Source organism: Opisthocomus hoazin, chromosome 23, assembly GCF_030867145.1.
Source record: "Opisthocomus hoazin isolate bOpiHoa1 chromosome 23, bOpiHoa1.hap1, whole genome shotgun sequence".
Classification (NCBI taxonomy): Eukaryota; Metazoa; Chordata; class Aves; order Opisthocomiformes; family Opisthocomidae; genus Opisthocomus; species Opisthocomus hoazin.
The window spans coordinates 5,486,789-5,502,903 of record NC_134436.1 but is presented as its reverse complement, the minus strand read 5'-3'; the positions used below and the strand labels follow the sequence as shown (position 1 = coordinate 5,502,903).

General features: G+C 41.7%; 1 protein-coding gene across 1 annotated transcript in view; it reads left to right on the top strand.

Annotated features, from left to right (window-relative positions):
- CTNNA1 (catenin alpha 1) overlaps nt 1-16,115 on the top strand; it is a 119,942-nt gene that overhangs the window by 78,122 nt on the left and 25,705 nt on the right. The window contains exon 10 of the mRNA XM_075442013.1: nt 7,369-7,461. Coding sequence (XP_075298128.1) covers nt 7,369-7,461 — 93 coding nt within the window. The remainder of the gene's footprint in view (nt 1-7,368; nt 7,462-16,115) is intronic.

The window sequence follows — 16,115 nt, the reverse complement described above, 5'->3', positions numbered from 1 at the left end:
TCGTCAAAAACTGATTTAAACAGCTAGTAACAGGCACCTAGTTGGAAATATTTACTGAAATCATTATGCAATGCGCTCTGAGTGATAAGCAAAACGAGATAGGAAAGAAGTATGATTTCCACTTCGATAACATAGAGGGGTTTTTGGATAAGGATCATTATTCAGGTACTGTCCAAATATGACTACCAGAAGCACTTTTATTTTAAAGAAAAACATTTGTGTTGCTAAGAAGCAGCTAAGATGAGGATTTGCTTTAAAAGTTTTAGCTTAAGATCAGATCTACATTACATACCAGTGGTGTGATTTCTGTCATGGTAGCTCAGATCGACTTGTGTAACTAATGTGTTTTGTGCTTATAACAACATTTTATCACTTTAGCTTGTTTGTCTGAGGAAGGAATAGTTCCTGTGCCAATAGTTACATCTGCTGCTACAGCTGCATCTACGAGGGGCACGGTGCCCATGTAGCACACTGGTATTCCTTTACCAGTTCTGCTCTCTGTCAGGTCTATAGAAAGGATAATCTACTAGTCTGGAAATAAAGGTATTCCTGTACTGCTAGCACTTTACTACTGTGGATATGTTTTATGCTGCAGATGTATTAGTTCACTTCAAACACCTCTTCCCTTTCTTTGGTTGAAAAACTTCCCTGTTGGCAAAAGAGAGAAGTGCCCTCCCTTCTGCACTTTCTGCTTCAGTAAGTGGAACCCAGTTCGGTTTGTCACGATGCACAAACTCTGGGTTTGCCCAACTGAGTGAAAAATTTTCCCTTCTTTATGAAACATTGACAACACGTTGGGTTGCACTCCAGAGAAAGACATTTCCCCTGGGTAGAGAAGGAGCTCGCTGGTGTTCAACAGAGCTTTCACAGGACAGCTGTACCTAGAATGGCACCGGGTAGCTAGAGAGGTAGTTGGAGACAGCTCATTTAGGTTGGGTGCCAGTGCAAAGCTATATTCCTTAACTAGATTTTCAGACATACAGACACAAAGTTCTGAGATTTGATCCCAAAAGAAAGGTGGTTACCCATGAAAATAGTAAGCAATTGCCTCAATGTTATAGGGAGCAGAAGGCACGCAATATACTGTCTCTGATCCGCTGCCTCTTTCAGTCATTTGCCAGCCTGTTCAAGTTAAAAGCCCTGAAACCCCTGTTTCTCATTGTCTAAAACTTTTGAATCAGAAATGAAAACATTTTGCTTGCCAGTTTTGTTCCATTTCCCTTCCATGTGTTTATAACCAGACTTGAAATTAAAATGACTTTCATCTTCTGCGTGAGGTTGCAGAGCTCTGGAAATAGCAGTCATCTCCATTTTAGTCCATTGTTCCCCTCAGTGCTTTATGTCTGGAGTTTTTCTGTGTGTGGCTTGTTTTATTTAAAGACTTTTACTGTGTTAAGTTAATACGTTGGGATTCTGTTACCCACAACAAGCTCTTGCAAGGTGCCTTCTGTGGAACTGCAGCCACTTGCAACTCCGTAAGTCTTATAAAATCACAGAGCAGATGACAGCATAACTCCTGGTAACTTGCTCTAGAGTCCCTATGGACCTGACCTGAAGTCCTCCTGCCATCGCTCCACTCATTAAACAAGTGAAGCTGTTTTCCGTAATTAGCTATGCCTCTGCAAAACTAGCGAGTTTATAGGATTATAGCTATAATGCAGACTTCCCCCTCACGTGGTACCTATTAGGACAGGATGTTAAAATGCTCACATTTGTCTTGAATATTGAGTGTGGTGTATGAGTGAATTAATAAATGTATGGGCTTACTGAATAATAAAAGCCTTTTTTTAAGAGGGATGGAAATTACATAATTGACACATCTCTTCTGAGAGTCCTTAGTTGCCACCTAGATTTGCCAGAACAGTTGTTTCTGCAGATAAATTAATTTCATGGGCTTTGGCCGTCATGAAGTGAATCTGGACTGTTCTCTTAATATGGAAGAAGAGGAAATTCGATGTGTTGTATTTGAATTTTGTGAGAATGTCAGATACGCTTTCTTTTAGCAGGACCTCGAGAGGAAAAATGTTGAATGGCTGCCTGTCCATTCTTCCCCCCCACCCCCCCCTTTTTAAAATGGGTGATTTTAAGCTGCTTAAAAGTGGGAATTTACACTTTGAGAGAAATTGTAAAGTGAAAAGCAGAAAACAGAACAAGAAGCTGAAGTTTTGAAATTTAATCAGAAATTAAAATGCCAGGAGCACCTTTGAAAAGCTTTGTTTCCATGTTGTTGAAATTCCCAAAGTATCTGTGTATAAACGAGTATGGTTTTGTTATTTTTACAGAGGGGTTTGTGAGCATCACTTATGAGAGGATACTGGTTAATGTTAAACTGAAAAGTTAAGTTATTTGGTCTTAAGACTATCTGAAAACTCTTACTTCTGCAATGCTATTTTTACAACTGCGGTTTCAAATGAGGGTAGTAGTTAGACTCTTAGAATTCAATTAGTGTATGTTTGTCTCCTGCATAGTGATATATAATCCTTATTTATAACAATGCTGCATGGCAGAGGCAGCTCTGACAATTTTAAATTATGCAACCATAAACACATTACCGAGCCTTCTTTGGATCACACCGTTGCTGGATGATTGCATCCAGCACCCATTTAGGAGAGCTTTGCGTATTTGACTTTCTGAAGAAGCTGTCCTAACAACATGACCTGTAAACGAGGGGGAAAAACTCGGTGCTGCTTCTCTGAAGTCAGTCCAGGTGCACAAAGCAAAGACTTTAATACAAACTTTCAGTGTCAGCTTTTGAAATCCTTGAAAAAGAGGATTTAATGTGTTAGAGATTATAGTTCCTTTTTTCTCTTGCATTTGCCTAATTGAAAACGCAATTTGTCAGTCCTTTAATAAACAGTTCCATGTGAAGTAACCTCTCTACCAAAGTGAGGATGTCAGTGCAAAGAGAAAGTTTAACAAGTACAAAGCTATAGCAGCATTTCTCGATTATTTTCAACAGTGTAATTTAAGAAGCTTAGCGACGACCCCACGCTCATGTAGTTGAGGCTGCTGTAGTCTTTGAATTGGTGGAAGACGTGGCTCCTTAGTCATTATCTGAAGAAATTTTAAGTTTAAAAAAAAAAAATGTATTTCAGGTGAAAAAGGCAAAAACTGCCTATTGTCAGAGCATGCAGTTTTCTGCAGCAGCTGACCACGCAAACATAGCTGACAATTTGTCACTAATGGATGAAAAAACTGCTTTAGAAATGTCAGGATTTTTCCTGATTTAAAATTAATAAATTCTGAAGAATCAAAATACCTAGAATTTGAGATAGGATCACTCTGTGATAGATGGTACAATATATTTTTTTTTAATATTAGAATTATACCTTCCTGCTAATAGTGTATTCCCAGTTGACCCTTTGCACTGAGATAGTGCCTGCCTCTAGAAGGAACTGGTTAAGTAATGCCTCCTCCGCAGGTGTTATCTCATCTTGCAGTATGCTGGTGCCATCGTTAATACAAATCAGATTTGAGTTTCAAAAACTGACCAGTGTATGAAACTTACTTTCCAGACCAGCTTGTCCAGCTTTGAGTTTCACTTGGCACTGGTTCCTTGGTTCAGTTTGTAGCAGTGGTTGTGTCCGTGCACTTCTCGCTAGCGCTCAGTGCATTTGTCGCTGGGGGTGAATTTAAACTCGTCCATCTAAACATCGGCAGCTGCTTTGGGTCCGTCCTGCCCTTTTGGGATACATGAAGCTGTCTCGGGGACGTGGTTGCATGCTGTGAACGGAGGGCCTTGATGTTGCAGCAGAAAGATGCTTTTGAATTGGCCTGCGAGTGCTGCAAGAGGTGTCTGCACCGCGTCAGTCTAGTTTCTCGAGTCTGTCTTCATCGCCGATGTATTTTTAACTTTTTTCAAGAGATTGCTTGTTATGGCTGATTACATTATTTGCGATTTTTTTTTGTCTCCTTTGATGACTGTGCCAGTAGTGCTTATGTAAAGGGGCTTGATGATATTGAATGGTAAGAATGAACAAATGCAGCAGGAATTCAACTGCTATTTTGCTCTCAAGCACAAGTGTTCTTTCTAAATCAAGTCTGACCACTTACTTTGCCAGTCAGCTATGTTGCTGGAGACAAGGAGAAACTATTCCATTTACATTTGATTTAAGGGGAATTTTTGTTTGCTTGAGATGCTGTTTTATTTGGCAGTTTTAGCAAGGTATGATTTCCAAGTGTTCCGCGTGCTTTAAAAGAAATTTGGCCGTAGCTGATCTTCATCTCAGCTGCAAAATCCTGTGTATTATGTGTACCTGTCAAATAACTGGCCAGCAATACCCTATCCTCTCTGCAGACAGGGAGTTTGAAGTTATTTGTCAAATATTAAACAGGCTTTATTGATGATGGGTTCTTTCTGGTACTTTTAAAATTAAATTTCTTAATCACACAACCATCCACCTCAGCTAGTACATATAATTTTAGAATTCATGCTATAGAGCACCTGATAATTAATGACAATTTAAAAGGCCTCATTCTAATGTCATTTACAACGTAATTAATTAGTTGACATAGCTCTTCTGAAATTTCAGATTTTAAGAGGCTTGTGAGTGTTTTCCAATAGTTTGACAGTCTTCCCATGGGTGCAGTAAATGTTGCGTTGCTGTGAATTTACAGCGGTGTCTGCAGGACTCTGAAGTCACCTCTGCTGCTGCCACATCCCTGCTTCGCTCTCATGTTCAGCAGATAGTTTGCTGGGAAGTGTGTGTGCTAATCTGGCAGAGAAACTAATCTGCCAAAGCGAATAGCTTTCTTTTGGATGAGCATGATGAAGTGAAGTGTTGAGATTTGGAGACGCAGCAGTACGATGGGACGTGGCAGCCAACAGTTGGATTGTCTTAAACTGCTAAAGACCCTCAGTCAGGGAAGCACACACGCTTCTTTCATAAAGGTTGGCAGTCCCAGGCGGGCAGTTTCTAAAGAAGAATTGCCATCAGTGAGGTATTCAGAAGAAAAATGACTGTTCAAAAATGACTGTGCAAAAAAGCAAAATTTCATCATACTATGGCGGGGACACTCAATTATAAACTTCTTTGCCTCTCTGTATTCAGACAGAGCAGGGTTTCTGTGCGCTTGATTCATCACACTTGGCTTGAGAGAGAGCACAACATCTCCAGATATCGGAGAGGTTGATTTTGTAGTGCTTCAATGTCGCTTTTATTCAGCCCCTTCTCAATAGAGCTTTGTGTTCTTTTCGCTCCTAGAGATGGTAACTGCTGCTGCGGAGGCAGAAGTGACGTGGAAATATGGACCATAAAAAATATTGGCAAACTGGTGTTTCTCAAAAATATGACCTGTGCTTAAAACAACAGCAAAATCTTTATTTTACTTTTAAATCATGGCATCTTATTTTCTTTTGTTTTTTTTGAGCCTCTAAACAAAAGCATAATATACTACAGCTCGGTTAGGGATTTAAGATACAGCAAATCTGCAGGAAAAAACCCCTATGTTCAAGATGAAATCCCTTTCTGATGGGTCATTGCAGAGAGTGCAGCTGTTTGGTGGTAATGCTGTGCGGAGGGGGACTGAGCCGGAGACTGTGGCAAATGTGGTAACAGAAGGGAGGGAGAAACGAGCCTTGGCGAAGCTGGGCATAAGCTGCACGACCTTGCGATGGGCTGAAGACTGCAGCTCCACCTCCTGACACGTAGGTCTTGTCTACGAAGAGTGGTGGAAAAGAAAGTTGCGGAGTAGGACACTAACATTGCTGAAAGCTGGCAGAGTTTTCTGAGTCGTGTTGATGCTGCACAGTCTTTCTCTCAACTTGAGTTTGTTTTCATCCAAATATATGCTGTTGCATCTGTTTACTTAGTGGTTCAGTTTTGGAAATGTACCTCTCTTCTTGACAGCTTGTGGCTTCATATCTTTTGTAATTTGATTTGGAACTGGAGAGAGGAGGAGGCTGTGCGCTTTACAGTGGAAACTTGCTTTTTGATCCCAAAATTAATAATGAGATTGGTGGAAAACTGTTCAAATATGTTGGCATGGGGTTGACGGTTTGTGGGACAGTAATGTATTCTGTGTGGGAACATCTGTCGTAAGGGAATGGCTTGGGGAGGGGGGAAAGCACACGATACAGCTGCAGATACTGCTTCGGAATGACTTGTGTACGAATGCACAGGATAGCTTAATTAAAGGGAGAATGGAACTTCCCCAGCTTACAGGGAAAAGTTTGTGGAGAAATCTGGTTCACTGGTGTTACTGAGCATCTGCTGTCTTATGAGGATGCTTTCACAGCACATTTACTGAGGAGTTTTGCAGGTTGCTCCGTCTCTAAAAGGACAGTACTCGGTGTTCATCTTGGTTCACTTTGTGCTATTTTTACAGCTTTCTGTGTTCAAATGGCTCAGAATAACATGCTTGTCATTCACCTGTCAGCTAAGAAGTGTGACTTACTTCAGACTTCCTTCCCCTGAGAGTAGCTCTGATAGGAGGAATATCTTCAATTTCCAAAAAATTCTGTGCTGTCCCCTTCCTGCATGCTCTTTAGGCCGGTGTTTACGAAAGGTCCTCCCTTTCAAAATGACCTAGATAACCATGCTGCTGTGCAGCAGGTCAAGGTTTTGGAGTTAAGTTTTTTAGCAACATGAGGTGCTGTTCAAATTGGGGACAATTGTGGATTGATCTCCAAGACCACCTGTACCAGCAAATTATTCTCTTCGATGAATCATGGCTTAAATGGAGGGCTGGAGGAACACCTGCCTGGTGCCACAGGCTTTGACTAGATAAGAAGCACACCAAGTAGTTGAAGCCAATGCATTCGAGCACCTGTATCCTGTCGCAGAGGTGCGCTCTGTGCAACACCAGCTAAACAGCTTGAGCTTTGCAACACCACTGCACCGCTCGCGTAGGTGAATTGCTCGATGAGCTTCCAAGCTTTTTTGCGTTGACACGCAGTAGGATATAGAAATGTTTCAAGAAAAGGGAAGCATCCCTATTCTTACTGACATCAGGATATTTAATCCTCAGATGCGTGGGAGCTGGATTGTTTTTTTAAACCAATTAAAGTGTGGTTGCTGCTGTCTCGCTCGAGTGGGAATGGGCTTTTTAACTGCAACTTCAAGTGCTGCCAGTAATGCTCTTGTACATTTTACTAGAGAGAACTTAACCGAATCGGTGGTAACAGTGATCTGTCTGTCCTGTTCAAATGACTGTGGTTTTCTGATCTGATGTGTTGCAATTTTATGACTAGAGAAGGAACAGATGTCATTAGTGGTTTCAAAATGGGTTAGATCTGAATGGTTGTGGACACTTTGTATTTCATGATGGATTACTGGTCACTGCTGGAGGTGGGTAAAAGTTTCCTACAGAGGGCAATAAAACCCAATTCTAACAGTTGTGTTTTGTTTTCTCCCACCTCTGTCACAGGTTGCCAACTTGGCTTGTTCCATCTCGAACAACGAAGAAGGTGTGAAATTGGTTCGCATGTCAGCCAGCCAGCTTGAAGCCCTGTGTCCCCAGGTAATGAAGAGTGGAGGAACATAAGATGTATCCTGAGAAGTTCGGCAACTGGTCCTGCCTTAGTACACCTTCTGGCCTCTTACTGTCTGTCTGCAGACTTGCTGCAGAATTTGGCTTCCTTAATATGTGTAGCGAATGAAATGCAATGTAGGGATCAAGACTTAGAAACTTTAAAATACCTGACAAAGTAATTAGAGATGTGAACGGGTCTTTTTTTACGTAATAGCTCTGATTTTGTTTGGCCCGGGTATTCTAGGAACCTGCGAGACAGTAAACCGGTGAAGCTTCAGTGGTTTTCTGAGCACATTCATGTCTTGTGAAGACACTACCACTGCTCCTGTGCTTGCTGTAAGGTGAATTATAGATACATTATTTCTTGCCTGAGTAGAATATAAACATGTCAAAAAAATCTCAATAGAGTAGGATCAGAGGAAGCTGGCTGTGCGTGAAGAGTTTGAACCTGGCTGAGACTCCCTTTTAATTAATAACTTTTAAATGGAAACAAGGAAATTAATTTCATGTAAGCACTAGACTATCCTCTTCCATTTAGACAGCCCTGATGTTTTAAATGTCAACAACTAGACACTTGGATGAACCCCTGAAGACTACAGTGCTCTCTGAATTCTTTTAATTTACGTGTTTTAAAGCAACAGGAATTTCAGATCTAACACATACAATTAAGCTCTTGTTGGTAAAGAGGAGCTAATGGAAAATACATGCTCAAAAAAAAATAGTTAGATGGTATTTTATGAGAATAAGGTGTATCGTCTCGGGATTATTTGGAATTTGTTTAGGTTTCCCTATATGTGTTGGTCCTTTTGAAATCAGTTGAAAGGAAGAGAGAGATGTTCACCTGTACCTACCTCAGCAGGAGGGGGATTTTGAGGGAATAGGTGAAGAGCAGGACTATTTTACCTTTTCTGTTACTTTTAAGTAACAGTGCTATTAAACAGGTGAAGATAGGCACCTGAACATAAAACATTAAATACTGTCTAGGAGGCCTTTTGTTGTCCTGGGCCGTACTTCTGTGGTTCCCACTCCTGGATCAGACCCTGGGGGCCCATGCATCAGCTGTGTTGGCTTTGCAGTTCTTTGCCTCCCACATCTGGGGCTAGTGGTGTGTATGGCTTGTGAAAACCAAAGGTCAATTTTTACAGTTGGAACAAAGCATGTGGAAGAAAAAGCTTTTAAAAATATTTCTTATCTGGTATAAGGGCTTGCTCTTTCCTAAAGTAACCAACTAGACTGGATGTAATTTTTAGTTCTCTCCAAGAATATGGGTGTCTAATGCATGTTGTTCTAAACAAATGCTGATGCTTCTGAAAAGAATCATCTTAAGGAAGTTAGGTTTTCTTCCAATCTAAATGTTCCTGGTCATTGTCCAGGTCTGTGAGGGCGTTTCCCCCTCCCCATTGCTGAAATTGTGTGTGTTTCAAACTCTTCTATCTTTGCTTTTCCAGCAACTGCCTGTTTAAATAAATCTACTCCTTTATAAAATGAACACCATGACAGTAAACATGAAATAATTAAACTATAGTCAATAGTCACCAATCTGTAGTCACATCTACTGAAGTGCAGTTGTTAACCTTTGACTTCAGGGATTATGCAGAATATATTTAACACACACTGGAAGCTTTGATTATCTATAAATGGACAAGGGCTATAACTGATGGATTTTGGCTTTACAAAGGTCACATAGCTGAACTTCCAAGCCTGCAGTTCAGATGCTCCACTGCACAGCATTGCCTTAATTTCAGGGTCATCACCAAGAGATTAGTAAATGACACTATGGATGTTCATAGCACTTGAAAGAGTGCTTTTATATTACATTGCACGTTTTCTGGTTGATTCTTTAATGCTCTAAGAGTATTTAAACATGTTGTGAATCATGAGAGATAATTAGGGGCACTTGTCTAAACTGTTTTACAAATGGCATCTGTGTTCTCTCCTAACAATACAGAAGTTTGTCTTATGCCAGTCCAAGAGACGCAGCACACTGTCATCCTCCTCAACTGTGTTACTGAACGGTCCCCAAACTTTGATTATTCTGTATGATCTCTAAATGCTTCTAGATATAAAGAACAGCAATAGTGGGGTTTTGTTTCTTATTTTTAGGTGGTTATGTGTTTATTTTGCAGCTGACTCTTGGTGAGATTTGCAACTGCTGCTTGAATCCTTTTAGGTGGCTGTGCTGCACAAACATGCGAATTAGGCATAAAATACGGATTTAATCCAATATTATCTGCCTTTGGTTTTTTTTTCTTAGATGGTATCTTTCCAGGAAGATGCTGGATTCAGAATGAGTTGAGTCAATCAGTAATTACAGTAGTCTCTGAAACTCAAGTGAATATGTCAATATCACACAGAAATACGATGTATGAAATTTAATTCCAGGTATTGCTGTGGTTGAAAGGATGAGTCTGAAATTTAATGCACTAGAGTCCCAGGTAACCTCTTAAATAGTTTAGCTGAGTAGAGGCCATTCTGGGAGTAGGGGAATCCTGGTTAAAGAATGATTTCTGCAGAAATCAATCTGTAGAGTTAATTATAAAAGCTGTATCTCAAATAGAGCAGTTATTCTGTCCCTTGCCATAAGTAGCCTTTTTGAGCCAGCAGCAGGAGTAAAGAACCTGCAACACTGAAAACTGGTTAGGGAAAACCTGGAAGCTTTGTTGATATGGACAAGTCGTCAGTCATTCCCAGTGTCGCATATGGGTTCAGACATTCTCAGGTTTGAAATTTAATTCTTTGAGGAAAAAGAAGATATGGAAATTTTTTCATCTGAAAAGTCTCTGCGAAAGCAAGCAGTTAAATTGTTTAGCGGGGCTATGTTACTGGAAATCAGCTCTTCCTCAAGAGTAACATCATCCTTACTGTTTGTGAGTCCCCAGCCCATTCACACGTGAATTCACATGTGAAGTTGAAGACTTAATGCGATGTTTAGAGCTCCCTTTTGATGGTGCAGTTAGGAAAAGCTGTGCATGCTCCGTAGGAGCCGGCTGGGTGACTTGTGTTAGTCTGGGTTTACAGGGGAGAGCTAAGGCAGCATTAGGGGATCATGGGTGTTGTTCTTCATGAAGCCTTTGCTTACAAGCCTGCCTTAATTCTTTTACTTTGAGGACATGCGTTGCTAAAAGTCTGTGTATCAAAGTGAAACATCTTTGTCCAGCATCTCGCAGGAGTTACCTGCAGTCCTGCAGCTTTATGCCTTGCGAGGTGGTGGGGGAAACAGGCCAGTCTATGGTGGGTTAAGATGAAAGAACAAAAGTCCTCCATCACTACAGTTAAATGTTTAAAAAAAAAAAAAAGAATAAAGACTGAGATGTCAGAATGGAAAAGTACTGCTGTGAAATGCTTGGAATAGTTGCCTGTGCTTCTATTTGCCTAGCAGAGCGCTGGAGGAAGTTTTCTTTGCCTTCTTGCTAAACACAGCGCTTGCCAATGGTAAATTAGCGAAAGATTTTGTTTATCTCGACTTGAAAACCTGGATCCTTGCTTGTAACTCTGGCTTCTGAGTTCTGTTTCCAAGAAGTACTTGCTTTGGGAGCCTGTGAAAGCTGTTTTGTAACAGCGTTTTGCATTTAAGATGTCTGAGAAGAGAGCTTAACCACAGGAGTGTTTCTGATCATACAAGCTGTAGGTGTTTAGAAAGCAACAGTGAAAATGGCCCAGAACAGCTCTTGAAAGGAAAGAGTGTTGCTCCAGCCTTTTGATGTGGCAGTCTGCTGTCACTTGCAGCTGGTTTTACCAGCTATATGTTGACTTTCTCATTCTTTAAAGCCTCCGTGAAGTTCATCTATAGACTTCTAACCAAACTGCAGTCAGTCTGAGAGGTTTAGAGAAATAGTTATGGATTAGAATTTCCATCAGGTTGGGTGTTTGCTTCTGCCAGCCAAAGCTGGAGGCCACTGCCCATGAGACTGATCACCTGCTGGGAAGCAGATTGCAGGAGCAGGGTAGACCTGTACCTCCCTGGTGTGGACACTCAGGACCTGTTCTCCCGTCTGTAAGGCAGGGCTCTTGCTCCGAGCTGGTGCTGGTTGCTTTTCTCCTGTGCTGTCCAAATAGTTCATCCTCGTTGGAAACGTCGGGAGGGCACCAGGCAGCGTCTCCGCCTGTGCTTTCCATGCTCCCTCTATACCTACCTTAGCACAGACAGCGTGTTTGGCATAGCTCATCGTCCCCTGCACAGTCAAGTGAGTGTTGCCCATTAAACAGACTCCAGATAATTCTTGGATTAAATTACATTTTTTATAAAAATAAATTGGCTCTTCTCATATTAACATCTTGTTTTAATAATTGCTGTTCCACATCCTTACATTCCAATTTTGAAATGCTCAGAGAGCAATTTGCTGCTTATAGATTTCTGATGAGGCAGATGGTTGCATATGCTGATCACACCTACTGACATAGACAGACAAAATACTAAAGCATAAGGAATCCCACGTAGAGGTTCCAAATAGCGCAAAAACTTTTGTTTTTGATGTTGCAGCATCTTAGAGAAACAAAAAATCCCCTCCAATCTGCCCCCTCAAATCAGCCAAACCCAAACGTGACCAGCAGTCTTTCTCCCCTCCTTTAGTCCCCAATTACTGCCAGTTCCTTGCTGTCTGCTGGACAAGGAGATAGCTTCGTTTTTCTTGCAGTAAAGACATAACATCGAACAATTGTCCCCTTTTTTCTTCTCTCTGAAAGACTGTCAGATTTTTTGGATGTACTAACTAGCAGATCTGTCTCCACACTGTTTAATTACAGCTGCCTGAAGCATTTTATTGGCATTTAGTCTAAATACTTATATTAAAAAAACTTAACACTTAGGTTGCAGTTTTGTGTCATGCAGGCTTGCTGTGAAGAACAGCCAGCACAGGACAGGAGTGGCCAACAATGAAACAAGATTAGAAACTCGAGCAGTTACTAATGCATAAGAAGAAGCAAAGATAGGAGAAAGGGATTCAATTCTGTAGAAAGACATATGTTAGTCTGTAAGGACCCTATGTTTTCACTGCAGGCACAGCATGATCTGTGGAGTGCAGTAGCAGAACAGCTTCCAGAACAGCCACAGAGTCCCTGAAACCCCCAAAGCTTCAGCACCTGAAGTCAGTGAAATGCAAAATGAAGCCACACAAATGGACACCAAAACAAATGGCACCAAGCGTCTTGCAGCTTCTACATGGACTGATACTATAATATCAGTCCTCAGCAACAAATGCAAATGCCTTTTCCATAGACTGGGAAGTTGATAAGGTAATTGCATGTACACAATATGCAAATAGTAAATACTTTGACACTTGTATGTGTCAACTGGAAAAGGTTGTGTTATTCCAGTAAAAGTGTGTATCTGTGGGTCGTTACAGTACTGTAACAACAAGAGTAAATATCTCTGCAGAGGTGGCTGCAGTCACTCTGTGTGTAACTTGAAGGAAAGTGCTCAAAGCACCTTTTATACATTGGAACAAAGTGTTGGAAATCAAAGCAAACTTTTCCTTCTTCTTTTGGTGCATCAGCCTCCGTACGCTTGCTGGTCACTGCCATTATAGCTGGAGAAAGTAGAAAACAACCTTCTGTATGTTTTGCTTCCAGGCATTTCAGTTCATCAGAGTCTGCAGAGTGCTTTTTGCTGTATTGAAGGGCGTAGAGGGTTAGCACATGCAGACATGTGGATGCAAACCGGGGATTGGATGTAACTGGAAGCGACTTAAATGTCTTGCTTATGAACATTTTTTTCCACTCGGAGCAAAATGCAATTAGGCGCAGGGAAGGAGACATGAGTAGGGTGAATGCTGGAGGTAACTTTGGCATCTGGCATATGTAAAATTAAATTACGAGCAGCTTCTTACAAACAGCCAAGTAAGCAAGCTAAGCTTTCTTTAGTACAGAAATATATGGGCATTAAAATCCCACCTGGATGAGGGGAGAGTCCTGGCTGGGTGCAGCTGGTGTGGCAGATTTGGTGGCAAGGTCGTGAATTCATTTGTTGACCGTTTGGAAAGCTGTGATCCGAGAATCATGTTTTTGCTTCCACCTTACAACTAGCCCTCCGTATCACAGGAGCGCTCTGTGAGGCAAGCAATAAAATAGAGCAAATGAGGGGCACTGCGTGGTGCAATTCCCAGTTTTGGCAGGTGGAAGAAGAGACTTCTTCCACTCAGGCTTGAGCTGAGGTTGCTCCAAAAGGCGAAGCTGAGATCACTGCTTCTGCCCTTGCTCACTCTCGGACCTTCTTCCCAAAGCAAACTTGATCCTGCAGTGTGTTTGATGAGCTCCCTTTCATGTACCCCAGAATATAAATGATTTTCACATCCCACCTGGGGCTTGATTTGTGCATGTCCCTTTTTCCTCCGCACCTGAGATGATAGCTGATGGGTGGGTGCTTGGTTTATCAGGTTTTTTTCCCTCCCACAAATGCGAAGTATCATGGATTTGAAGGCCGTGGAGCTGCTTTCCAACTCTTTACCCAAATGCCACAAGAAAGCTGGTAGATCAAGATCTTTATTTAAAAACAACAAAGTGAGTTATTTTAGAACTGCAGATATTTTGGTTGTAAACAAATGATGAGTAGTGAGGAGAGAGAGGGAAGAGGACTGCGTGTTTTAGAGCTTCTGAAACTGGAGAACTCCTCCTTGTTGTGGCACCGTAGCATCCTAAAACCAACGCTAAGGAAACAGAGCAAAGTTAAACCAGCTGCAGAAAGCACGGTCTCCTGTAAAGAGGAAAAATTCCCTATCGGAAAGACTGAGGCAAAAAATAAGAAGTGCTTATAGCTATTGAAATGGAGAATTTTGTGACTTACAGATGTTGTGTGCTCTGAGACTATATTAAGACATAACAGGTAGGGATTGAAATGCGAAAGAAGTAGGCAATCGTTTTCTTTGCCCAAGTGATGTTTCTTCCTTTGACCATGCCAGCCAAGTGTTCAAAACTGTTCTTTGTCAGACCACTGCCACCTATAAGAGCTTTCTTCTAATCTCTGTCAGTCTTTCAGATGAGGTAGTATAAAGGTGAGGCTGGAAGCCATCCTAAATTAAGCCTAAAAAAATTAATTCTGGGAGACCCAGTGGCTTTAACTTACCCACAATTGTATCTAAGGTTAAGGTGTGTTCTGTCCTGGAGTGGCTGTGCTTTTTGAGACAGCTTCTGGGCAAAGCAGCTGCAGTCTTGTAACCTGGGTAGAAGTCACTCTTCAGGGAAGTATAAATAGGGAAAATTAAAGGGGGAAGAAAAAAAAACAAAGGCAGGTTCTTCCCATCAAAGACATGAGAAGAGGTTTTGAGGTAAGGATTGAGACATCAATTGCAAATCTTTAGAATCCCAAGCCTCCCCGATCTCAGGGCGTGCGTTGCCAGGTCCTGGCTGCTGCAGGAAGCTGTGAGGCGGAGGAGAGCGGCTCCAAGTAACTCGCTGGAACCACGGTATCGAGCGTTGGGCTGTCTGACTTGAACATTGCAATTGCTACATGAAACAAAGCACCGATAAAAATAGTGTGTTTTCTTGCCATGCTTCATTTCCTTCTGGATAGTCTCGAAACGTCCCTGTTTGATTCTTTTCTTTGTATGACTTCAGTGAGTCATTGTGATCATGGTGCTCTGGCAGCATTTTGAAAAGCTCTGAAATACAGAAAATTTCCCTGAAATTGCTAAATGTTTTACATGGAAGTGGCTACATTTCAGGTAGTCTGGTCATGTTCTTCCTATTTTTTTGAACCACACACACATATATATATATCTCCTTCCTGTAAGAGTTACTCATATTTTAAATTAATTGCCCAATGATTCATGTTTTTTGGAGAAGCAATAGTGTACTTTGATCAGTTCCTTCCCCTCCCCCCTAAGTGTTCATTTTTTAGATAATAAACGAATCAATGGTCCTGCTACATACACACACTGTTTAAGATCCAGCCTCTCTGTCCTTTTCCCATGTCACTCTAAGCATCTGCTGGAAAATAAGTCGGTCACTCTGTACTGGGTAGCAGGCATCCTGTAGGGGTGTATTTACTCAGAAAATGTCCAGGGTTTTGTCAGTAGTCCCGGGGACATCACCCCACGCAGAGGTGTGAGGCGTGTCCAGGACAACTTCCCCACAGAAGTGCTGAGCTGTATGTATTTGCCAGAATGAAGGGTCTCATCACCCCTGCTAAAACTGAATGTTGGAACCACTTTGCACATGGAGGTAGAGTATGTGCTACAAAAAAGGACTGGTGAGCTGTATCTGCTGTCTTGAATTTCTTCCTGAGCGCACACATACCTGCATGGGTTTCCTGGGCTGTAGTTTTGTCTTTAGTTCCGCAGTGACGCTTGATAGCCTTCGATTTCCCCACCAGGTTGTCCTCATCTCTGGCACTGCTGGCTGCCTTCTAAATAGTGAGACACATCTGCTTGTAAGGGAGATCTTACATGCTAGTTTTGCTTGGCCGTTTTCTTTTTAAATACATTTACCTTGGCCATGTGTCTTTGCTGTTGTAATGTACAAAAAAAATTCTTCTTTTCAGTCAGACAAGCTGTCTGTTAGGAGCACGGTGGTGCAGGTTCTGCCTCCTACATTGGGATTTGGTGACAGTGCCCTGTTTGAGTTTCTTCAGCGCTTGCAGAGCCCTCTATCTGTGACAGCTCTTCCATTACGTGTGAAGAGTTGCTTAACGTGGGCATCTGGCTTGGACA